Source organism: Abramis brama (genome assembly GCF_963993115.1).
Source record: "Abramis brama genome assembly, chromosome: 25".
Lineage (NCBI taxonomy): Eukaryota > Metazoa > Chordata > Actinopteri > Cypriniformes > Leuciscidae > Abramis > Abramis brama.
In genome coordinates this window covers 13,827,049-13,852,825 of record NC_139987.1, presented here as the reverse complement: position 1 = coordinate 13,852,825, position 25,777 = coordinate 13,827,049, and the positions used below count along the sequence as shown (strand labels likewise).

General features: G+C 36.2%; 3 protein-coding genes across 8 annotated transcripts in view; 1 reads left to right on the top strand and 2 right to left on the bottom strand.

Moving 5' to 3' along the window:
- trim3b (tripartite motif containing 3b) overlaps nucleotides 1-2,708 on the top strand; it is a 33,836-nt gene extending 31,128 nt beyond the window's left edge. For all 6 annotated transcript variants that reach the window (XM_084104430.1, XM_084104426.1, XM_084104431.1 and 3 more), the window contains 2 exons: nucleotides 979-1,119; nucleotides 1,229-2,708. In XM_084104430.1, the coding sequence (XP_083960556.1) occupies nucleotides 979-1,119; nucleotides 1,229-1,381 (294 nt within the window). In that variant the 3' untranslated portion in view covers nucleotides 1,382-2,708. The remainder of the gene's footprint in view (nucleotides 1-978; nucleotides 1,120-1,228) is intronic.
- A 1,173-nt stretch (nucleotides 2,709-3,881) lies between these two features.
- Nucleotides 3,882-14,382, bottom strand: trim47 (tripartite motif containing 47). The gene is made up of 8 exons (XM_084105555.1): nucleotides 14,108-14,382; nucleotides 13,627-13,844; nucleotides 13,368-13,413; nucleotides 7,499-7,594; nucleotides 7,138-7,362; nucleotides 6,209-6,231; nucleotides 5,994-6,109; nucleotides 3,882-5,749 (listed from the first exon to the last, which is right to left on the bottom strand). Exons 1-8 carry the CDS (start codon nucleotides 14,291-14,293, stop codon nucleotides 5,220-5,222), a joined length of 1,440 nt encoding a protein of 479 aa, XP_083961681.1. The 5' UTR covers nucleotides 14,294-14,382; the 3' UTR covers nucleotides 3,882-5,219.
- A 1,987-nt stretch (nucleotides 14,383-16,369) lies between these two features.
- The window catches only part of frem2a (FRAS1 related extracellular matrix 2a), a gene marked incomplete at its 5' end in the record, with an annotated part of 62,407 nt that continues 52,999 nt past the window's right edge, over nucleotides 16,370-25,777 (bottom strand). The window contains 10 exons of the mRNA XM_084105308.1: nucleotides 16,370-18,357; nucleotides 18,507-18,653; nucleotides 19,729-19,916; nucleotides 20,212-20,338; nucleotides 20,584-20,718; nucleotides 21,513-21,640; nucleotides 21,745-21,771; nucleotides 21,879-21,983; nucleotides 22,719-22,911; nucleotides 25,087-25,418. Of these exons, the coding sequence (XP_083961434.1) occupies nucleotides 17,851-18,357; nucleotides 18,507-18,653; nucleotides 19,729-19,916; nucleotides 20,212-20,338; nucleotides 20,584-20,718; nucleotides 21,513-21,640; nucleotides 21,745-21,771; nucleotides 21,879-21,983; nucleotides 22,719-22,911; nucleotides 25,087-25,418 (1,889 nt within the window). The 3' untranslated portion in view covers nucleotides 16,370-17,850. The remainder of the gene's footprint in view (nucleotides 18,358-18,506; nucleotides 18,654-19,728; nucleotides 19,917-20,211; nucleotides 20,339-20,583; nucleotides 20,719-21,512; nucleotides 21,641-21,744; nucleotides 21,772-21,878; nucleotides 21,984-22,718; nucleotides 22,912-25,086; nucleotides 25,419-25,777) is intronic.

Genomic DNA, 25,777 nt, shown 5'->3' with positions numbered 1-25,777 from the left:
CATGCTGTAAAAAATTATCTCTAAAACTTCACATACACACTCTGGGGACATCAGAGACTTATTTTACATAATAGTAAAAAGGGGCATTATACCACCCCTTTAAATTAAATATTTTTTGACTCATATATTCTTTAGTCAAATGATTTATTTAATTGTAGTATACATTAAATATGCCTTAAATCACAGTCTTTACACTTAAAAAATTTTTATATGATAGTAATATATTTCCCCACTGTACAATTAAATGTTAATAAATATTAAAGGTGCACTTAGTAATCATTTAAGTGCATTGACAATATGGCGTAGTGGTGTAGATGTAATCTCAATCTCGCACAAATGCAATAGTTTTCAGGTGTTGATGTCATTGTAAATATGCAATATTAGCAGTCAGCAATGATTCATTTATTCCACAAGTGAAAGTTTCCATAACACTATAGTTGGGGTCCAATTCTCACTATTAACTAGTTGCTTATTAACATGCTTATTACTAGGATATTTGCTGTTTATTAGTACTTATAAAACACATATTAATGCCTTATTTGCCATGACCATATTCTGCATTCCTTAACCCTACCCAATACCTAAACTTAACAACTACCTTACTAACTATAAATAAGCAGTAATTAGGAGTTAATTGAGGCAAAAGTCATAGTTTAGGGTCTCACTATTAACTAACTATTAATTAAGTGTGACCAAAGTTTCCAATAATGGGGTTTACAGAGGTAAAACAAAATATGCATCTGTCATGTGATTTCAAAATGGCTGCCCCCATGAGGTAACCTGTTCAATAAAAAAAAAAAAAAAAACATTTTTATTAGGCTACTGACATGACTGGATGATTTAAAATATATTTACAGTTATTATTCATTTCATATGTGTAAAACTTAAATGATGGGAGAAATCATAGAATGCATCATTTATTGTAAAAAAATGGTATCATTTATTTAATATGGGTGATTAAAATGTGTATTTCCTCAGGTCTACAGTGCAGATGGGGAGTTTTTGTTTAAATTTGGGTCCCATGGAGAGGGAAACGGCCAGTTTAATGCGCCCACAGGGGTCGCTGTTGATGTTAACGGCAACATCATCGTAGCAGACTGGGGCAACAGCAGAATACAGGTACTAAACATCCACTTCCTCTTTACAAAATCTCCAAGAAATAAGTCATTTCAGTAGCACTTTTTTAAGACGACAATCTCTACAATACAAGTTTGTTTGTTTTCCTCAGGTGTTTGACAGCTCAGGCTCATTTCTCTCCTACATCAACACAACCGCTGACCCACTGTATGGGCCGCAGGGTCTCGCTTTAACCTCCGACGGCCATGTCGTGGTGGCCGATTCTGGTAACCACTGCTTCAAAGTCTACCGGTACCTGCAGTAACCCCTCAGGCACTGCCACGGGGTGACACAAACTCTCCCGCGACTTCGGTTCATCACAGTTGGCATAGTCATATCAGCGAAATCCTCAGCCAAACCAGAAAGGAAGAATCGAAGGAACAAAAAGCACTTTTCTTTAATCTTTTACTGATATTCATGTTCCAAATCAAAGAACTACTTCTGTACTAAACCAGGAATGTTGATTGTAAATAACAGAAACCATATCAATAAGCACAGATTCTTATTAGAAATCATGTAAGTTGTGTATAAATAAAAAGTATATATATATATACATTTTGTTAATCGCGTCTTAAACCCTTACCTGAAAAGGCGATTATTTCCAAGATTCCTTTCCCGTCTCAGTGATTCACCTTCCCATGACTGCAACAGTTGTGTATCTTAATTCTGTTACATTCTGCATTTGTAAATATACAAATTTATGTACATATGAACATATTTGGTGTATGTAACATGTAAATGACACTGGCTTCTTGTATTGTCAGCATTTACCACTGGGATTTCACTATATCCAAGCTATTCAGTGAGTGCTTTCAGCCAACTGGGTGTTTAAATCATTCAGACTGAACATTATCCCTCACAGATATCAACAGCACAGGAAGTGATGCGCATCCCTGCTCTCTCTCTCTCTCAAAGAAAGAAAGAAAAAAAAATCTAACCAATTAACAAAAGGAGCTAAAATAGGACATATTTGTTCCATTCCAAATTATTTATTTTTCTAAAGCACAAGGCTACTTTACGTGTTGAAAAATCCAACAAGCAAATAGAAATATAATCAAACCCAAGTATTTCAAGTATAGGCCTGTTGCCTCTGTTTTCTAATGTTCTATAAAGATGATCAGTTGTATGGAATTATATCTCTTCTCTGTAAATAATCATGCAGGCGCCAGATGTTCACAGTGTAGCAACCAAATGTTGTCTTTAGTCAGTATTAGTTTGTTCATTTGTCTATTTATTTAATGTTTTGTACACATTTTCCTGAATAATTTGTTTCAAGATTGTCCTTCATCACCAGCGAATGATTTCAGAATCACCTCCCTTTAATTTTGTGGATATTTCCTTTGTCTCTTTGAAGGTTTATGTGACACCATGTCTCCTTAATAGGCTACTCGCTCTATGTGATACTGTAAGGTTAATGAACGGTGGCTCACAGCTGAAACGGTGAGCGTATATCTTATATCTGTGCAAATGATGTTTTTGCATGATAATGATTTTACCAGCAGTCTGAATATGGTTTCTGCAGCAGAGATACGTGTAATGATTTGCAATTGCCAGGCTGGAAATAAAAAAATACTGTAATAGCCAAAAACAAATATTCTATACTGTATATTCATTTATAATATATGCAAATTGCAAGTTGATATAACAGTTGCTTATGAGCTTTTTTTGAGAACCGTCATCAGTAAAGGCCTGTTCACACTAAGAACGTTAACTATAAAGTTTTAAAACTGCTCCAAAGGTGCAGTCACATTTACAATTGTTCTGGGAATTTTAGTGGGTGAAATCCGAGAAGGGGTTTCAAATCCAGACATTTCAATAGGAATCCACGCGATCGGGAACTTTGCGAGAGCATGCAGATTGGTCACACAAATTGGGTGCGTTAACCAATGCATTAAAAAAAAAAGCTCGTTTTGAAAGTGTGAGCTGTGCTTCATACATGGCTAAAATATTGACAATAAACATTGGGCCTTTTTGTGCCTGCAAAATGTCTCTATGAACAGCAGAATCAGAATACGGAAGTCCACACCATAAGGACGCAGAGGAACATAGCATTGAAATGATTTTCCCCACGCTGATAATTCGCCATTAAACAGAAGATAGTCGTTTCTTTCTTACTGTGAAGTATATCCGAGTGAAACGGCTTCTCGGACAACAAAAAATTGTAGGGCGGGACTTGATTTTGCGCATTTGGGAATTGATTGGATGGTTGTGACTTGATCTCATGTGACTGACAGGTTGTCCCGCCCTCACGCAATTGAACACATCATCAGAGATGTTTTGATTAAAGATTACAATGGCACATTAATAAAAAAATTGTTTTGATGTGCACAGATAAATCAAAAATACTGCAATATAAAAAATAAAATAAATAAATACATTTGAAGAGACAATTTCATGGTGACTTTCATGTTGACAACTGCAGCAGCGATCTTAGGATCAATTACATTATCGTCCGTTGGTGTGAACGCTAATTGTGTCCTTGGTATGGATGGACCTTGACACTATTCAATGCATGATAAAGTGCTTGGATATATGATTTAATAAATGTGGTTTAAAAAAAAAAATCTTATAGAACCAACCGTATGTACATTTCACTGGACAATATTGGAGGTTAGAATAAAAACTATCCTATTCATTTGAAAATCAAAGTTTTGTCTTTTTTTTTTTTTTTTTAAACCACTAATCAAAATGATTCAGTTTTTAAAAATAGTATATATGGATATAAAATGGAACTTCCTGGTTCTATGAAATATGAAATGCTAAAATGAAAAAATTGTTGTAATATTTTATTTTTTAGATGACTGTAGAGGAAAACATTTAACACTGCAGTGGTTTTAAATCTCATAAAAGTAAAATGTACTCATGGTGCCATCCAGCAGTTATGCTCAAATGTGATGCAAGTTCTCTTACATCAGCAATTAAAAGAAAGCCAAATTAAAAATATATATACTAAACATACAAAGAGTCAATGTTTTCAAGTTGAACTCATTTCTTATGAGGAAATAGACAGTGATTACCAAAACTACTAAATGTTAAAAGAAACTTAGATCCTAGCTTTGATCATGGAGTGTTGTGAGAGCATGTTCATGTTAACAGCATATGTACAAAACATCTTAAGATCCAAAAGTGACCCGTTCCAGTGTTTTCTTGATCCTTTGTCAGCTCAAAAGACATTTTGAACAAATGACTTCTAGTATATAAACTAGTTCAGTAAATATCAACACGAACAAACCATCTGAGCTCAATAAAAAGGTGCTGAAATTGAAACATTCTCAGCATCTCTCTTCACCATCAGCCCACAAGACAGATTTGACTACTGCTAAACAAATATAAGAGATTAAAATTAATATAATGGATCTGAAATGTACATGACGTAACATGAATGGCACAAAGCTTCAGGATAAACTCATTTACATAATTAAATGAACAAAAGGACGCTCCTTGCAGCATATCTGTCGAAACCTCACAAACTCAAAGTTGCATAGCACCTATTGCAGTCTGAGCTATTGCGATATGTTCGAACACAGAGCCTTTATGTAACACGGTTATTTGTCTAACAAATACATTCCTTAAAAACAAAACTGCAACAAAAGAATATGTAAACAATTGTAAATATATGCCATAAAATGGGGGAAAAAAAAATCTTATTTTTCAAATCATTTTACAAATTTCTACAAATTGAAATGTTGATACCAAGCATTAATACATTTTTGGCCTGATTTAGTCCTTATTTTCACCTCTACACTGATGTACAAAAGACAACACTGAGGTCTAAGACGAGACGACACAGAGCAGCTAAAGTCGACATTTGCGTAAAAATCTGCAATGCCTCTCTACCTGAATTTCAGTGGGGCTACATCATAATTCACGAGCGAGAAAAACTCATCTCACTCCTTCATATTATGTTGTATCAAAGCTCTACGCAGCTAATTCATTCAGATCAACTGAATCCAAAGACACAGCAGAGCTTAAAAACAAACTTCCTCCCTACTTCCAGGAAGGAAAATGCCCTGAAATGTTTACTTCGATGCAACAACAGGAGCATTTATCGTTTTTTAAAATTTTTATTTCTTGTGAACTGCATGTACGGCATCGCTTCGTTTTCAGTAGAAATGACATATTTGTAGTCGGCTACCCGGGTCGTTTTTCCCCGGGCTGAAGAAGGGTGAGACGGGCTCGTCAAAGTATGTGACAAAGTTATAGATGCGTTTCATAGTGACGGCGTCGAAGAAAGTGACGTGGCCCCGGTCGTAATCTAAGAAGACGCCGACACGAGGAGAGTTCCAGTAGTCCGCCACGGGCACGCGCGAGTCTTCCTCGTTGGCGTACAGTCGGTCTTGGAGACACAGGCTCCAGTAGCCAGCGGAGGGCGAAAGGTTTACAAAACCTTTGCGGTTGCTGTACTCGGTGGTGACGCCCAGATACCAGACCCCCTTGTCCCGCACATCCACCTCCCAGTAGTGCTGGCCGCTCGAATACTGGGCGGTGGCGAGCACCCCGAAAAAACGAGTGAAGCGTTGCGGCATGTCGGGCTCCTGGGAGCGCACGCGGCCCTCCTCCACCTTGGTGTCAAAGTCGCTGATGGTCAGCGAGGGGTGAGCGGTGTCTAAATCTAGAGTCAAATTCTGAGGCACTGGAAAACAGGGAACATCTGGTTAGCCGTTTCGTCATGCTAACTTAACACCACATATCTCACGTGGCAAAATGTTGTAGGCAAACAAAGGGTTCATTGTCTATTGACAATAGTGTTGGGATGCATGAAGCACCGTTCACACAGAAGCCATTTTCAAACCAAGCAGCCTTCGTGTGGGGAAATGACTAGATTTCGCCCATGAACATTTGCCAATGGTAAATGTGGCCGCAACAAAAGCACTCACTTGTGTGTAACACGTGCATCATCTTCTTCCACATGATGAGCTGAAAGGGGCCTGTGAACTCGGAGAAATCTGGAGGAGAGTTAGAGGCCTGGACACCGAGGTTGACGTGGCAGGGGCTATGAGAAAAAAGAAAGAAAGAAAAAAAAACACATTATGAGAGATAAAACCCTAAAATTAATTTAGCTACAGGTTAAGGAATTAACAGATTTACATACCTTAAGTATGAATTACTGATACTCTGGAGAGGGGGGAAAAGATAAATGTTAATAATGTCACACAGTGAGAACTGGAAGATATAGTCAATTACAAAAAACAGTTGCAATTTGCACAATATAAAGACACGGCGAGATATACTGTCATAATTGGTTTATAAAAAGTCAAAATGAGAAGTAGTCACAATTAAGGGCTGTTTACACCAAGGACGATTCTTGTAATAATAACTATAGCTAGCTATAAAGTTATAACAATGACAATTTTATGAGAATAGAGACCGCCACAGTTAAAATGATAATGACAATGGAACAATATTGTAGGAATCACTTCCAGAATTTTTTTTTCCAGCTGATGAATGTCAATTTTTTTTTGCAGCCAATCACAATCCACCTGACTTTAAAGAGCTTGAGCATTTAAAGTAATGAAATAAATTCTGTCATCATTTACTCATCCTCAAGTTGTTTCAAACCTGTATGAATTTCTTTCTTCTGCTGACCACAAAGGAAGATATTTTGATAAATGTCGGTAACCAGACAGTTGATGGACCCCATTGACTACCATAGTAGAAAAAAAAAAAAAAAAAAAATACTATGGGAGTCAATGGGGTCCATCAACTGTTTGGTTACCAACATTTATCAAAATATCTTCCTTTGTGTTCAGCAGAAGAAATTCATAAAGGAATAGTTCACAACCTGTAAGGCAGCATACAACACAACTGTTGGATGATATTTTTTGGATGCTAATATAGTTATTATACAGCTAATATAATTATCATTCTTGGTGTGAACGGGCCTTTTCAATAAAGTTGCAATTGTAAGAGATAAGAATTCACAATTGTCTTATTTTTTTACTCTTTTTTACTAGGCGTAAATGTGCATGTGTGATTAGAGAAATATTAGTTTATAATATATCAGCTGTTGAATTTCTTCACCTCAAAGTTAGCGCTGTCACTCAGGTGATTTTGAATTTCAGTGATGGCTTTGTCCACTTTGGCTGCCTCGCTCTCCACGCGCTTCAGGTTGGCATCGATCAGCCCGATAGTGGCCACAGCTTCGGCCTCCAACCTTTCCAACAGATCATCCTTCTCATCCAACAAAAACTGAACCAGGGCGCCGACATCTTCCTCGATCTTCTCCTTCAAGACTTGTTTTTTAAGCTGTTGAGACAAATGTTTGAGATTCGACATCAGGGCCTCAACATGGATCATAAATCCTCAGTAGGTTATATAACCAACAATTTCGAGTCATTTGTATGTACGCAAAGTCAGCGTGGGAACAATCGGGCTTTCATACCTTGACATCAGATCTGGCCTGCTCGTCTGTGCTCTTTACTCTAGTACACATGGATTTCTGCCAGTTCAGCTTGATGAGTCTTAGCTTGAGCTCACTCTGCATATCAAATAAGAGAGAAAACTTTAAACTTGTAGTGTTACAGCACAAATTATTATGCAAAGTACAATCAGTAATGGAAGAAATATTTCTAGGAAGGATCTTGTGGACATATATGGACCTTATTACTGTATCAGCAAAGATACAAAATAGTTAAAACGCAGAGGTCAGCAGTTCCCATAATGAAACTGGACACGAGACTGTGAGGGAGTTTAGCATTGCAGACTTTATCAAAATCTATGAATGTTCTTGTGTAGAGATACACTCGCCTGCTGCTTTGCATTACCATCAAATATTTGAACATGTTTAACCTTGGGCTGTGAACAAGGAGTATCACAAAGAATCCAAAGGAACAGATAATTCACATGTGTGAAATACGTCACACTTTCCTTGTGGAAGTTTCCAGAGAAGTGTAAGAAATGAACTTCTTAGCCACAGTTGCTGATGAAAGCACCCTGGAAATCCAGAGTTCTCGCGAGAGCACAATTTGAATTTGCTCAGCGAGATCCTCTGGCATTGAGTAATGATGCTCATTAACTATGCGAGCTAAACACATGACGACAGCGCTAGTGACAGCGCAATCACGACAGTGACTGGTAGTGTTATCCAATTGCGTGCAGTGAGATTTTCAAATGCATGCTTGGTGCCGCCCCTTGAGTTGGGCGATTTTCATTACTCTATAGCAGACCCTTAATCTTTAAGATTTGGGTCTGGATTTCCAGGCTACAATTTTATCAGCCATTTTGATTTTTTTTTTTTTTTTTTTACCAGCCATTTTGATTTTCCAAATATATAAAAAATTCTAATATATAATCTAATAATATAAAAATAACATATAGAGTTCCACTTAACTTCCCATTCATCTTGTTGGAACCAAATTTAGGTTAACTACAAACATTAACCGCAATATTTGGAATTATACAACTATAATTAGTTTACAAATAAAATACGTACATTTTAACAATATAATATTTTAATAATACACTGCCCAGTCAAAAGAAAAAAAAAGTCGCTGTTTGGATTTAAATAGGCAAAAGTCTATGATTTATTTATTTATTTGTTTATTTGAAAAGGGACAATGTACACTAATCAACATTCAGATCAAATGTAAGAGTACCCGAGTTAGCCACAGGCTAGTTTTCATCGGCAGTCCCCTTGCCAGATGTTATTAGGCATCCTAAAATAAAACTGTTGTAATACAATAAAATTCATTATACAATAAACAAAAGATAAAAGAAAATTAGACTGTGTAAAATCACAACCAATCAAGTAAACAAGATAAACAAATAAGATCTAAAAATAAATAATAATAGATGATAATAGATACTGTTATTGTTAGTGGATGGGACCAGCGTCAATGTTGACAGTGTTGATTTTCAATAAGCCATTTCTTAACATTAATCTTAAATGAGTAATATGATGGAGACTCTCTAATTAATGGTGGTACGGAGTTCCATTGATGTGATGCTGTAAAAGAAAAGACGGCCTGACTAAATGCAGTTTTTTTGAATGGTATTGTGCAGTCCCTCCTAGCTGCACCTCTTGTAACTCGGTTTACATTCGATTTAAAATTGATAAGGCCAAATAAAGGCGGAGGAGCTGACCTGTGCATGATCTTATAAACTAAACAGACATTTCTGTATTTTATGAGGTTTTCCCAACTAAGCAGTTTATACTTCTTTAAAATATGACAATGATGGTAATGAATTGGCTTTTTGTCTAGAATTTTAAGTGCTTGTTTGTATAATGATTTCAGTGGTTTTAAGGCTGTAGAGTGTGCGTTGGACCAACTTATCAAACAGTAAGTGATGTGGGAGAGAACCAATGAGTGGATATATACCTTAGCTGCCTCAGTTGATAAGAGGTTTCTGATATACCTAAAATTAGCCAAACTAAACTTTACTTTATTACAGACCCTCTTTATATGGGTTTTGAAGGCAAGATGTGAGTCTAAATGTAGTCCTAAATACTTGTATTCTGAGACAACTTTTAGTCTGTGTCCTGAAATGGTAATGTCTTGTTCTGCGTCTATGCGGGAGCTTTTGGATAAAAACATACAAACTGTTTTTGAAACATTCAGTTGTAAACAACAGTGATTAAGCCAGGATGTAACCTTCACTAATTCATCTGTTAGCTTGATTGCAACCTCTGCAGCAGTCTTACCATGAGTAAAAATAACTGTATCATCAGCATACATTAAAATATCACAATTTTCACATACAAAGGGTAAATCATTAATATATATGCTAAAAAGGGTTGGACCAAGTATGGAGCCCTGCGGCACCCCGGTTGAAAGACATAGGGGGTTAGATTTATAGTTACCAATTTTAACATGTTGAGAGCGGAGTGAGAGATAAGATTTGATAAGATTGACCAACTCTGAAGAAAAATTGAAATTCAGTAATTTATACAATAGGATGTTATGATTAACCGTGTCAAATGCTTTTTTTAAGTCAAGGAACACAGCCCCTACTACCCCGCCTGTATCCAGTGATGCCTTAACTTTTTCTATGAAGTAACATGTAGCTGTTTCTGTCGAGTAATTAGCCCTAAAACCAAATTGCATTGGGTGCAATGGAAAGGAGCTATTATTGAAATAATCAATGATTTGTTTGTTAATCAGTTTTTCAAATACTTTCGATACTATAGGTACAACACTGATGGGCCTGTAGTTGGAAGTTAGTAGAGGATCACCGCCTTTAAATATAGGGGCCACAACAGCAGGCTTCCATGAATCAGGAAACCTTCCTTGAGCCAGTGAAATATTGATTATGTGTGTTAGTGGAGTAACAATTGAAGAATTAATCTCTTTCAGCATAACTGTATCCATACCATAGACATCCTTTGCCCTTGAGGATTTGAGAGATGTGACTACTTTTACAACCTCATCCTCTGATACTGATTTTAGTGTTAATGCTGACTCTCTATTATTAGTTATATGTACATTATTTTGTTGTACTGCAAAACATTGGGCAATAGTATCTACTGACTCAACAAAGTATTGATTGAGGGCCTGTGCCACATCAGTCGGGCTCTCCAAGATTGTGTCATTTGCTTTTAGTACAATTGGCTTAGTTATACTAATGTTTTGACCGGTTAATTTTTGAATCTGACTCCATATGGCTTTTGAGTTACCATTTGAATTTTCAGCAATTATAATGAAAAAGTCCGCCTTAGCTTTTCTCAATTCTCTAGTTACTATGTTTCTTAGCCTAACGAAGTTATACCTATCAAGGGACATCTTTGATTTTGTGGCTATTTTTAAAGCGTTGTCCCGCTCCTTCATTAATTTTAGAACTTTCTCGGTCATCCAAGGAAGACTCTGTTTCTTGTTTTTACATTTAATTCTAATTGAAAATTCATGAATTGTAGATTGCAATTTTTCTGTAAAGATTTGACTGGTCATTTCTAAATCATTTACAGGAAGTAGCTCATCCCATTTTATATTTTTTATGGCTGCCTTGAAGTCATCTTGTTTGTTTTTCGGGATGCCAAAAAATTCCTTATTGCCAGCGTTCATAACCCGCCTGCAAGTGAGTTTTCTTGATATAAGCACCATATGATGATCTGATAGCCCAGTTATCATATTGAATGATTTTATGATCCTTTCCGGTCTATTACTAAATATAATATGATTGGATCACTATTGTAGTGATTATTATGTTTCTAGCATGTTATGTTTGGCAACAGTTCTTCTAACCTGAACTGATGAAGTGTGTAGCTTTTCATTTCTTAAACATCTATGTAGGAAGACACATCATGGTCATATTCGAGGATGACAATGTGAAGATTCATCAGGCTCAAATTGTGAAAGAATCATTTTCACACATGAATTGGCACCTATGACCTTAAATTCATTATAAGTCTTTAGGATGCCCTGGAGAAGACCAGAAATTTGACCAAAAATTGATGTGATGTTATTTCCATCAAGAGGTGCATCAATGTTTGGTCAAGATCTTGTATTGACAATTTACAGAGTCAAGCACTCTGTAAAGTCTACTCCAGCACATCCCAACAACATTCAAGTCATTTAAGGTGTGAACTCAGAGGTGTAAAAATTATTCTACATGCTCCCTTCCAAACATTCTTTCATAATTTGAGCCTGATGAATCTTGGGTTTGTCATCCTGGAATATGGCCATGATGTGTCTTCCTACATTTTTTAAGAAATTATTTAAGGTTGTTTAAGAAATTAAAATTAGGGTTAGAAGAACTGTTGCCAAACATATAACATGCTAGAAACATAATAGTCACTGCAATATTGATCTAGCCTAGTCATAGACTCTTAAAGGGATACTCCACTTTTTTTGGAAATGGGCTCATTTTACAACTCCCCCAGAGTTAAACAGTTGAGTTTTACCGTTTTCGAATCCATTCAGCCGATCTCCGGGTCTGGCGGTACCACTTTTAGCATACCTTAGCATAGATCATTGAATCGGACAGGACCATTAGTATCTCTCTCAAAAAAATGACCAAAGAGTTTCGTTATTTTTCTAGGCTGATATGTCTAGGAACTATACTCTCATTCCTGCGTAATAATCAAGAAACTTTGCTGCCGTACCATGAGTCCAGCAGGCGTAATGATATGACGCAGCGCCTGAAAATAGTCCCCAGCTCGGTAACTTCCAACGTGACCGGGACTAAGTTTGTCTAACCTATTAGACCTATTTTCAGGCACTGCATCATATCATTACGCCTGCTGGACTCATGGTACGGCAGCAAAGTTTCTTGATTATTACGCAGGAATGAGAGTATAGTTCCTAGCCATATCAGCCTAGAAAATCGCAACTTTACATTTTCCGTCGGTCTTAGTACACGATGTAACTACAGAAGAGTCAAGTTTTAAATAGGAAAAATATCGAAACTCTTTGGTCATTTTTTTGAGAGAGATGCTAATGGTCCTGTCCGATTCAATGATCTATGCTAAGCTATGCTAAAAGTGGTACCGCCAGACCCGGAGATTGGCTGAATGGATTCGAAAACGGTAAAACTCAACTGTTTAACTCTGGCAGAGTTGTAAAATGAGCCTATTTCCAAAAAAGTGGAGTATCCCTTTAAAGATTTGCCCATTTAAATTTAAACATACATAACTTATAATAATATATTTTAACAATATGGAGTTTTTTTTTGTTGCTATTTATCAACAAAAAAAAAAAAAAGTAATATACAGTGCTCTACATTCACAATGCACCTCAAAGTGAAATGAGAAAGTTGTTAAAAAAAAAAAAATAGGTAAATGGTCAAGGTTAATTTTGAGCATTCACATGAGACCGTGAACATGAAGAAAATATTAAATCTCCTCACAGGCTCACAAACATCTGTGTATAAGCTACAGTGACTAGACTACAAAAATGACCTGCTGCTGTGCAAAAAGTACCCGCATTTCACAGGTGTTAATTTCACACCCTGTTCCGAACAACACTGGCTCTAACAACTGTCTCAACTTCTGAAAACAACGTTAAGACTGCAAACAAGGTCTATGTGCTACTTCAAGGCTGTCTGTGTGTGTTAAACAAAAACACTTAAAGTGCTAAATCCCACATGTACATCCAGCACTATGGTGACAGATAGTAACTCCTTGTTCTATCTCCAAGGTTAGCCAAGAAACAACGTCGACGGTTTCTAGTGCCAAGTCAGCCATTTAGACTAAGATAACAGGACGTAGGACAAGAAGAGAGGAAAAAGACACACCACAAAAGAGTGATAAGAGACAGGAAGGCTAATAATTACACAAAACCAACAAACTCTGAGGAAAAAAGGAATCTAGAACAAACCTTCATGTCTTCAACAACCTCGGGTACAGGAGCAACATCATGGTGTCTAGAAAAAGAATCAAATTATGTATGATGTTTACTTTCTAAGACCATTTTGATGTAAAATGTTACAACAAAGAGCATTGGTCCTCAGACAGTGGTCAATGCATCGTAACCGATGCTATGAATCGGTTCTGGCTATCAATTCAGTGTCTAGGTAATGTTAGGCTGAGACAAGCCGCGGTCTGCGCTTGAATGTGGGGTCCACAGAGAGCCTCACCTGTGCGCTCTGGATTCCCGACACACCACGCAAATGGGCTTTCTGTCCGTGTGGCAGTACAGTTTCAGTTCCTCGTGGTGTCGCTCACATTTCCCGTCCATTTTCACGGGTTTTGGGGGTGCAGAGGGCCTGCACGTCTTCAGGTAGTCGAAGTCGCTCAGTTTATCCACTAAGTTCTTTACCAGGTAGTTCTTGGTGAAACTCATTTTTGCGAACACCTGCAAAAAAGGACACCGTTTCATGTACGACGCAGAAAAGTATTGGTGCTGCACTGAGAAAACGCTCGTGATTCAATAAGCGTGGTCGGAGTGATCAATCCTAATATTAACAATATAGTAAAGTACAGTTATTATTTAGACTGTCGGTTTGAGCCACTCTGCATGATTAAGACGCAAATGTATATAAACCCGTTATGTGCATTTAAGCAGCTGTAGCTAAGCAACCCAGGATGTAGCAACGTTTATCAAAACAAACCACGCACCATCCTGCACTCCGGACACTGGTAACCAACATCATCGCCTCCATTTTCCTCCCAGTGCATCAAAATGCACATGCGGCAGAAATTGTGGCCGCATTTTAAAATAACAGGGTCGTCGAAGTAATCGAGGCAAATAGAACAGACTAATTCCTTCTGAAGCTCTCCCCTCGAGTCTCCGGCAGTGGCCATGTTTCCCCAAGCAACAGTGTAACTGTTTTTCAGGGCTAGAATCTAGACGGAAGAGAGAGAGAGCCCATTCTGGTCTCACTTCCGGGTTCACTCATGTGGGGTCCAGTGGCAATTCTGATTGGTTACGTTATCAGTACGTTATCGTTGGTTACGGTGCAGCATATTTTATGTCACCACTTAATTAATTACTCCATTATTTTTTGAGAAATGGTTGGATCACGGGTTAATGTATTTAAGTGATTTATTTGATTCATCTTTAAAAATTCACTCTTATGATTCTTTTTTGTCCAAATTCAATTTAAAGAATTTAAAAGTAGGCTACTAACAAAGTTAAAGTACTAACAAAGATATAAGACAAGTATTTAACGAACAAAAGAGAGTTACTCCAAGAGGGAAATTTTAATGGAATTCCATTTTAAGAGATGTTAATTGGAGAAAAGCATGGCCCTTACAAATTTTGTATTTCTAACAAAGTAAGAGAAATTCACCTGAAGATCTTACACAAAATATATCCAACTAATATGTGGCTTTCTAATTTTATGGATATTGGGAAAGAATGTTCCTTTTGTAACAACTGTGAGGAGTCTTTAAATCATCTGTTTGTTGATTGCCAGCGTGTAAAGTCATTTTGGAAAGATTTTTTTTTTACTTTTTCAGTTAAACTTAATCTAACGATAACACTGAATGTGAAAGAAATGATTGGTACTTTGAGAATGATGATTAAAAATATTCACAATTTTGTAAATTTTATCATCCTGAATGGCAAATTTTTCATTCATAAATGTAGATTGTCAAAATCTCCTCCTTTATACAAGGTTTTCTCTAACGAACTCACTCTGTTAATGAAGAAATTAAAATTGTAAAAAATTCAAAAGCTATGTCTATTGTAAGATATTATTAATCTGTATTTGGCGTCTTGTAAATGTCTCTTTTTATTTTATTTTATTTTATTATTTTTCTTTTTATTTAATCATCTTTGGAGTTTATGTTACTCATGCCTGTTTTTTTTCTGTAATGTTATTTACATGTTCAAAAAAAAAAAAAAAGAATAAAAAAAAAAGAATTAATTACGCCATTAATATTCCGAAATTCATACAAAATTCTAATAAACCTTTACAAAATAAAAAGCTGCTGTACAATTTTTTGATTTCCTAGTCGAACTTGCTGTAGAAATAGGTCTGATGTGTTCAGCTATCCATGCAAATTGACTGTTTATGCCATTCATCTGTATACATATTTTGTTTTCAATTAAAAAAAAAACTAATTATACCATTAAAAAGCCATATGAGCACATTTAATACGATTTTATCCAACAAAGTGGCTTGTTGTGCTTATGTTCTGACATGTATCCCAGTTGAGTTTGGTACTGCCATGAGCCAATTTACACTTACATCCGGACATTTCATTTTGTTTAAGCAAGTTCTGCACCAAAACAATTCCATTAAATTCCTCAATAACTATGAATTAGAGAGGGTTATTAGTTCATCCAAAAATGAAAATTCTGCCATCACTGACATTTACACACCCTTATGTTGTTCCAAAACCTGTATGAATTTCTTTCTTCTGTTGAACACAAAAGAAGATATTTTGAAGAATGTTGGTAATCAAACAGTTTCACGGTCCCCATTGACTTCCACTGTAGGAAAAAAGTACATGAACACTGTAAAAAGTGAACAGTTGGATCAACTTAAAAAAATTACTTCAATTGGTAACACCTAAAGAAATTAAGTTTTCTCAACTTAAATTATCACGTTTTTCACGATAAAATGTGATAATTTAAGTTGAGAAAACTTAATTTCTTTAGGTGTTACCAATTGAAGTAATTTTTTTTAAGTTGATCCAACTGTTCACTTTTTACAGTGAAAGTCAATGGCTACCGTCAACTGTCTGGCTACCAGCATTCTTTAAAATATCTAGTTTTGTGTTCAGCAAAACGCAGAAACTCATACAGGTTTGGAACAACATGAGGGTGAGTAAATGATGACAGAATTATCATTTTTGGGTGAACTAACCCTTTAAGTACAACTGAACAGAACATTGTCGGCACAGTAATAAGACTTTCAAAGTTTTCAAGTTTTAAGACTTTATTTTGTGCTTCAAGGCTCAGTACATAAAAATGCTTTTAGCATTGGAAATATTTAGCTGTGAACCATGTACAAAAACACAATATCTCACCATAAATACCATTTCAAACATAAAGAATATTTCATTGTGCCCAAAATGTCATGCTCATGTCCGTTAATCAGCCTCACAATCCTCTGTGAAAATGGAAACAATCCACCGATTTTATTGCATAGCACATTTATTTTTAAAATATTATCAGCCTGATGAGGAATATATTTGTCAGGAGGTGAAATGAATTTGACAATATGATGCTGGTTTTTCATAGATCAGTTCTAGACTAATAAACCTGTGGATATGTTTTTTAAATGCATACACGAACGCTTGTGATAGTTGATACAAAAGTGGACCTGGTCTGGAAAAAAACAACTGCAAAACACAGTGAAACACAAATGTGGAAATCTGAGGGATTTCCGGTGTCACAGTTTTCCCTTTAACACTCAATGAGGTGAGACGGCAATTTTTAATGCATGCGGCTCTCATGAATACTAACGCTTAAATTATATAACAAACAAATATTAATAAAAACAGCAGCAACAAGATGAAATTTGACAACATCTGACAGACTGAATGTAAACTTTCTGACAACAACTATTTGACAGTTTGATATGAAATGCATATTCAGCATTTCTCCATTGAGAGCTTGGCACTTGCTGTTAAAAACCAGCATATATGTAAAACACACTGAGCAGGAGAGAAAATAAGTCATATTCTCCAAAGACATCACATATCCCAAAATACAGTAGCCGATGCTGTAATACAAGTAAATATGTAATACTTGAGATAAAGGTGAAATACACAATATCAGTGTCAGTGTTGTGATCAGTTCATTTGAGTGCACCGTTTCACCATTTCATTCATGGACAATGATTCTCAGAACATGTATTTTTCCTTTCAGAAATACATTATCAATACAGTGGTATAGTAAAGTGAGTGGTTCTCAGAGGGAGTTTCATTAAAATGTACTTTTTTGATGAACGTTCATACACTTTGAATAATCACTGTGCTATAGAAATACACAAAAGATTGTATTAGTAACGAATTAAAGGTTGGATAAAAATAAATTACCTCAGAGTAATAAAGATTCTTTCTTTCTTTCTTTCTTTTTTAATTTATCAAAGGATAATTTTATTAATTTTATTTGATTTTTAATTGATTTATTTGAATTGATTTTAATGTCCATTATTTTTGACCACACGTCACTTGGCACACCTCAACAATTAATTTCTGGATGAGCAAAATTCAGAATCAGTGTCACTTGGCCATGGCATGAGGAGTGGATGGCGATTTCTTTTGGCTGGTGATGAACTGGTTTGTGAGATCTCTGTAAGATAAAACCTGTGAGAGGCACTTGTTTAAAACAAAGAAAACAAAACAAACTGATCCGATGAATGACTAAGGAGAAGCGCACAGTCTCCAAGTAGTCCATTAGTCCTTCAGACCTCCGAGCTGTCTCCATTATCAAGGCTATATCGAACTATAACAGGCTGCAGGCTGGACGAGACACTAGGGGCCTTTTTTGCAGGTGTCCGCCTTGAGCGAACCATCATTGCCAACACTACACCCACGAGGATGGTGAGAAGCAGTCCCACGAGGACTCCCGCCACCGTTACCGCGTCCTCTTTGGCATCTCGCCCACTGAGCTCCCGTGGAGACGGTCCATCCGCGAACAGCTCCTCCCCTGGCGCAGAACGCCTTTGCCTGCGGTCCAGAGCGACGCGCATGATATTCGTTCCTCGGTTGTTGTCGGGTCCGATCTCCTCCGCTAGTATCGGGACGTCTCTGTTGGACCGTCTGGAGCGTCCTCTGGCCTCGGCTCGTACGAGATCACCTGATGTTATTGAGTGGTACTCCACACTTCGCTTGCCAATGCCACGCTTGGCGTTGTCTTTGGAACGCACAGTGTAGATGGTGTGAATGAACCACTCTCTCCCTACTGCCACCTACAGAACAGAAGGACAATAGAGGAGTTCATCAAGTCATGCTGATTGACCTATTAAATGACAGGAATCCAGCATGTGATGTCACAGATGTGCAGTACTCCACTGTGTGTAATCACACCATAACTAATGAAGGTTTAAAAGGATTAGACCTGGAAAAGGGGAGTAGAATCCAGTCTGAATCCGTCAGATCCTGGCTGCTTCACCAGAGAGAGGGCAGAGGGGTCATCTACAGCCAGCAGGGCTTTGAAACCCATGTCCCCAAAACTCTTGGCCTGAGTCTCGGGCTGGGCTTTGTCCTAGAGGCAAGGTGAAGTCATGGGACTTTTTTTAGACAAACTGTACACATTTTTGAAAAATTTCTCAACAGACCACTTTAAAAAATATATAAATTAATGTATTTCAATTATATTATGCAATATAAAATGTATTAAAATAACAATTAATTTGTTATCATTTAAAATATAAACAAAAATATTATTTGCATGTATTTTATTTTGAAGACTAATATATACAGGGTTTGTACAGATGCTGTAAAAAGAAATTCCAGGACTTTCAAGGACTTTTCAAGCACTACTTTTTTGGTTTTCAAGGACTACAATCAGAGATCTCACTTACCAAACAATATCTTTAGTATTTTTTTAAGGATTATTAAAACTCAAATTACAGATATAAGGTATCCAAAATACAACTTACAATGTATTTAATAGTATATATTAAATACAAAGTTTATAATGGCTATTATTGTCGAACAAATAATATTTTATATTATAATGTTGGTGTACTTCGTATTATCAGACAGGCTGCAGTGTTCATTTTGCGTGAAAATATTGTTTTTTTTTTAAATTTATTGTATTTTTAAGTAAAGCACTTTTTAAGTACCTCTTCATAAATATGGCTGTTTTCAAGGGTTTTCCAGGACTTAAATGTCAAAAAGTCAAATTTAAGTACTTCAAGTACTTTAAGCACCTTGTACGAACCCTGTATATAGTTATATTAGTATTATTTATAAACTATTATAGTATTTATTCATATTTAGAATTTTTGCTATTTTCAGTTTTCATTTTAATTTTAGTTTAAGTTTTAATAATTCTGTTATGTGCTTTTGCCATTTTTTTAATCATTTTTTAATATTATTATTTAGCTTTAATTTATATTTATTTCAGTTTTTGTTTTAGTACTTTTAAACTTAAAAAGCTTTAAAATTAGAAATTTTGCTTTGACAATTAACTCAAACTAAAAAGTTTTTCATACATTTTTCATAATAATTTCTTTAATTATTTAATTTATTTATTTATTTTAATTTAATTTAATTTATTTATGAAAATTCTTTTTAGTTTTAGTTGACGATAACAATACTGCTAGCATACTCACAATAATTTTGAATCGGTAGAGCAGGGAGGGAGAGTCTGCAAGGCATCCAAACTCAGATTTGGTGGGGTTGTATTTAGGAACATATCCGTCAGCTCCGGTGCACAGATACACCTTTTCGATGTTACAGTAGAAAGAGTCCCCTAGGTTCTGCACAGGGTCCACCATCACTCGTCCATAGATTGTGTCGCCTTGAGGAGAACAAGCTCAGTGTCAGTATAACCCAGAACATTAACTTAAACAACCTAGATTTTTACACGTTCTGATGGAAACATAATTGATATTTGTCCGTCTGAAACCCGCTGTCATGCCACACAATGCTAGGGGACGTTGCTATGTGGTGGTCCATGTCGTTTTCAGTGCATTGCTAGGTGGTTCCTATGGTAGTTACTAACATTCAAGTAAGCAACTACATATCTACATATACTTAAAGAAATAGCCTCTTGGTTTGATTAAGTTATACAGTTGGTGTTCCAGTAGACATACCCGCAGAGAAAGCCGCATCACTCTCCTGACCGAAACCCATAGATCCATCTGACAGCCACAACGCCTTCTTAGACAACAGGAACATCTGTGTGTTTAGACTAAACTCCACAGCGACAGGGTCACTCACCTAAACAAGTAAAGACATGAATGAAGAGCTTCAGGTTTAGAAGAGCTTCAGGTTTAACTGATACAATGTATTACAAAATACAGGTTTTTAAATATACAAGCAACTAATTTATATATATACATATTTTTCCTCGTTTAATACATTATATATGTCTTATAAACATAAGTTGAGTGAGCATTTGAAATAAAAAAATTAACATGAATTTGAGAATTTATTTTAAAGACGGAAGAATTTTTTTAGTTTACCTGCTGGAAGCGGATGTCAAGATCAAAAGTGACGGGCTCTCTAGGGTTGCAGACCGGAGGAACGGTGTACTCCACATTCAGCGCTGTTGTACAGGGGATCAACGTCACTGTGTACGTGCCCGAATAATCACGAACCTGCGGGTCAAAGGCACACAGGTATCATACATGTTTAACATTGCATTAGTTGTTTTACATTCATTTTTCACAAATCTTCAGGACCCACATTCTACACTGGACATCAAGCGGCGACCCAATAAAACCATAATTGTTTATCATACAAAATAAACAAAACTTTACATAATCTTGTAAAGCCTGACATATGAAATAGTCAGAAAAATCAAATTAACTTTTAAATTAAATAATTATTCGACTATTATTCTATATGTCAGGCTTTACAAGATTAGGTAAAGTTGTTTACTTGCGTTTAATGGTTTGTTGAACCAAATATTCCAAAAAAAAATGCATTCATGTTTTTTGTTGAGTACCATATTTGATAAATACGGCTTTTACGGCTTTGTATGATATTGGAGAATATGGAGCTCATGCTCCCAGGAAAAAACACCCCATTTTTATTCAAAATATACAATTTGGTGGAGTTGCTGATATTTATATGGCAAAAAAAGTCAAATGAAATCCTGATAGCTTGTAAGTCAATGAGGTCTTTATAACAGTAGAGCACACTACTTGCATAAAATGCATATAAATATCAGTTGTCATTCTATATCTCCCAATAATATGTTTTATGTAATATGTAAGACAATATTTAAATGCTTAGTTTTATGATCAAAGCCCTGTAGTTTTTATTATGGAGGTAAAACATATAATGCATGCAATATATATATATATATATATATATATATATATATATATATATATATATGCCTTTATAGGGTTAAAGTCAAAAACTGGGGAAAGAGTGATCAACTCACAGCAAAGTCTGATATGAACATCCACTGCTGGATGGGCTGGCTGTAGGTTGGCTCAGTCCTAACCAGAGTGAGGTTAAAGGTCAAGCCTGGGTGGTCCGCACTCGACACTATGGACTTCACAGAGGATGCTGGGTAATCAGGTGAGAGATAGCAAGTTAATTTAATCAATTCAACCAAAGAAAACATTTTGGAATTAGTTCCATATGCTACGTACATGATCTTTTGATTCTACCTGCAGTCTTCAGACCCCTCAAATTTGCTGCTGGAAAGAAAAGCTCTTTATTATAATAAGTATTTATAAATAGGAACATAATTAATAACATTAATAAGATTTCATTTTTAGAAGACGTGTAGAGAAGGATTTACCAGTGTGTACCGCTACAAACAACCCTCTGAAGCGAGCTTCTGTGCGGAAGTTCACCACAAGCCTCCCCTGCTCATTAATCCTCATGCTGGTTGGATATAAAGCTCCTGCAGAGTAATCATGGTCCAATATGAATATCTTATAAATATTGTATGACTTTTCACTTAAAGTTCCGATTTCCACACCCTTCACTACATGTCCACGTGTGACATCAGTTATTGTGCTTTCCATGACAGCCAAACATAACATAAAACTGACTGTACTGTAGTGTACACAAATAACAAAAATGTATTCAAAATATGATTTTATGTTTGTAAAAAAGGTGGAAAATGAGAAATTGTGGCATTAACACCAGACATAAATGGGGAAAAGGTCATTTAAGAGACTATTATAAAACTATTATAATATATCATTTAAAACTAGAATGATTTTTTTATAACATATAACAATGTACTGTATCATTTATATAACATTTTGCTCTTCTTAGAGCAGAGGTTTTCAAACTGGGGTCCGGGGACCCTCAGAGGGCCGCAAGAGAGTGCTAAGGGGTCCATGGAAAAGTATGTAAACGTGTAGATAAATAATACATCTAACAGGACACTATTATAGTGAGTAGAAAAAAATAAGTGAAAATATTTTACACATATTTATAATGTAAATTTTTCACAGTATATATTGAGGTTTTATACAATTTTAATGGGGGTGCCGCGCACAAAGATGATAATATTTGTGGGCCCATGGCATCTAAAAGATTGGATACCCCATGAATATCTCCTTTTTTTGGTGGAAAATTCTTTTTATACAGATGATAAATAAATTTGGAGCTCAAATTCCTGACTTGCCTTGCAGTTCTGCCTGCGGAGGGCTGCCGACACCATCCTTCCACAAGATGGCAGTGTCGTACACGAAGGTGAGCCGCAGCTCAGAATGCAGGTCGAAGTGTTGCCAGCCTCCTGCGCCCACAGGGGAATGAAACACGTATGAGACGTGGAGAGGAACTCGCAGGGTCACGTACGACTGCACCAGGTTCAGCACCTTTTAAAAACACATTCAAATAATACTGAAGATGAATATCTACAAACAATGCAAAATGCAAAAATACTCTGCAAAGAAGACTTATTATGCTTTTTTTTTTTTTTACATTTTCAACTTTCGTTATGTGCAGTGTTGCCGTTTCAGCATGAAAAAGATACAAAGCTCACTCCAAAGTAAGCACTGTATTTCTGAACTCCCTGAAATTGTAGTCGAGTCCAAAAACGTTCACGTCACAATAGTCCTCACAACACACTGGGCCAACTGACCAATCAGAGCACACTGCGCTTTTCGGAAGGAGGGGCTACATAAAGACAGGAACTAAACAGAGCATTACTGACAGACTGCGAAGAAAGCTGCTTCAAAAATGTAAAATATATGAAAAATAAGAGGTTGCTATTAATCAGTGCTGGCGTTTAGACAAAGCAAAGTTCATCAATACGCCAGGAAGCATTTTGTCTGAGGAAAAGATTAGCTGTCTCAAAGCATAATCTGTTTTGATTGAATGAAACATTTGCTAATTTACATAGTCAATTATAATCAAAATACCATGCTATAAAAATGTGCTCCTCGGTAATGAGGCCAGTCTGAACACCTGCTGGACTGGGTTTAATCAAGACGAGAAAAATCCCCATGAACATTGTCAAAACCCCATCCTGAGGGAAAGAAGAGAAAGGCTTTTCATATTCAACCAGCTCCGTGTTCAATATCCTCAGCAGAATCCGAGTACGTCCTTTAGATGAAGGGTTTTGAATTCACATCTTGTTTTATGGAGCTATTGCAGATTTTAAGGCTTATGTTTGTAATAACATAGATCATTCAGACATTTAGACCCTAGATTACGAAGGGGAGCCATTGAAGCGAGACCTTACATTCAGAAATGAAATGAATGAATACAAAAGCTCTGCGGGGTTACAGCAAAATCAGTCTCCTCTTCTGTTAAGAACAACAAGGAGAGTGGCAGAAATAAATCCTGAGTGCTATGGCTGCCGGTTTATGCTGTGCATAATAATAGATGAAAACAAAAGTAAAGTCCAAAAGCAGAACCCTACCTATGGAGACGTGTGTTCGTGGAGAGGTGTTAATTAATTTGATGTAACTAGGATGTTCTGTTTAAACATGCTCTAGCTATTACACTCTATAGCATAGCAGAAGACTGGTACCATAACACACAATGAACCCAGTAAAGGAAATGATGGGCTAAATTTACACCACATTCTCTTCATGTCTCTTAATTCTTTAAAGCAAATGTCACCATTTATGTACACAAATACACATACACACACGACTGTTGAATTTGACTGAACAAAAAAATGAGAATACAGATAAAATTCACATAAAAATTACATGAATTCCAGCCTTACTGTATCAGATTATGTTACAATATGTATTAGATTTATTTCCACATACACAAACGTTCAAAAGTTTGGGGTCGGTAATGTTTCTGAAAGAAGTCCCTTATGGTCACCAAGGCTGAATTTATTGGATCAAAAATACAGTAGTAATAATGTGAAATATTATTAAAATTTAAAATAAAGGTTTTCCATTTAAATATATATTTTAAAATATAATTTATTCCTGTGATTGCAAAGCTGAATTTTCAGCATCATTACTCCAGTCTTCAGTGTCACATGATCCTTCAGAAATCATTTTAATATGCTGTTCGAGAAACATTTCTTATTCTCAATGTTGGAAACAGTTGTGCTGCTTAATATTTGTGTGGAAACTGTGATAATTAATATTATATTATAATACTTCAATGAATAGAAAGCTCAAAAGAACAGCATTTATTTGATATGGAGATGTATTCACAGTCACTTTATTGCATCCTTGGAAAAAAAGACGACAACAATTTTACTGACTCTAAACTTTTGAATGTTTTGAGTGTATGAAAGCGTTCCAGATCAGAATCCAAAATGTCAGATTCATGTAATTTTGACAACAACAACAACAACAAAAATCTAAATTGAGTTACTTTTACAGTGTGAACTTACCCTAAGGGCCTGTAGATCTATCTACAACTATAGTGGTGTAAACACATCTACAAAAGTGAAGAGATAAATGAGGAACCAGATATCTATTGTCTTCTCAAACCTAGGAATTCGTTTAAGTGCGTTTTTTAGCTGTAGGACAACAGTTGCGATTTATGAACCAGTAATCATCGAGACGACGTCTCACCTGCCCATCTGTTCCGATCGTTCCCCCGCAGTCTGTGAGCAGCTCAGACATGTCATAATAACTCACAAACTCCCACAGACAGGCCTCCAAGTTCAGGTTCCTATAGAAGCGTAGAGTGCTCTGGCCTCTGACGACAGGGCTGTACTGATACGGCAAAGTCTCTCCGATGCTCTCTATATTCCGGGTGGCCTTGGTTAGAAAGCCATGTCGTGTGGACACCTCATTAAAGTCCAGCAGATTGGAGCACCTGTGGTTTCCCACTCGAGTGCCATCAGGGCTCAGAGTCAGCTCGAAGTTGGACAGCGCACGAGTGGAGACCACAGGGAGCATGCCTGGAGCACATAGAAAATAAATGGCAATTAACAAACTGAAATCACATTCATTATACCGCCTTGATTAGGAAGAATATGTCATAACATTATTTATAAGATATACCACTCAAATATGAATCTGTATCCTAAAGGCTTTGAAGTATTACATGACAATATAAGGTATGTTTCACTATCATTCATTATTTGCTTATTTTCCTGAATGAGGTTATTTTTTTATCTTAAACACAAAAAGGAGATATTTTGAAGAATGTGAATGCTCCTCTTTCTATATAACATTTTAGCAATCAAAACATACCATAGAAAAGTAGTTAATATAACGTGTGCACTATTTTCCTAATCTTTTAAAGCTATATATTCAA

Bases quoted from the DNA above. Each gene is read 5' to 3' on its own strand.
- trim47 (XM_084105555.1), bottom strand. From the start codon at position 14,293: ATGGCCACTGCCGGAGACTCGAGGGGAGAGCTTCAGAAGGAATTAGTC. The intron at 13,845-14,107 runs GTGCGTGGTTTG...CCTTTTTTGCAG, and splicing joins AGTGTCCGGAGTGCAGGATG to GTGTTCGCAAAAATGAGTTT. The intron at 7,595-13,367 runs GTTTGTTCTAGA...TTTGATATGCAG, and splicing joins AGGTTGTTGAAGACATGAAG to AGTGAGCTCAAGCTAAGACT.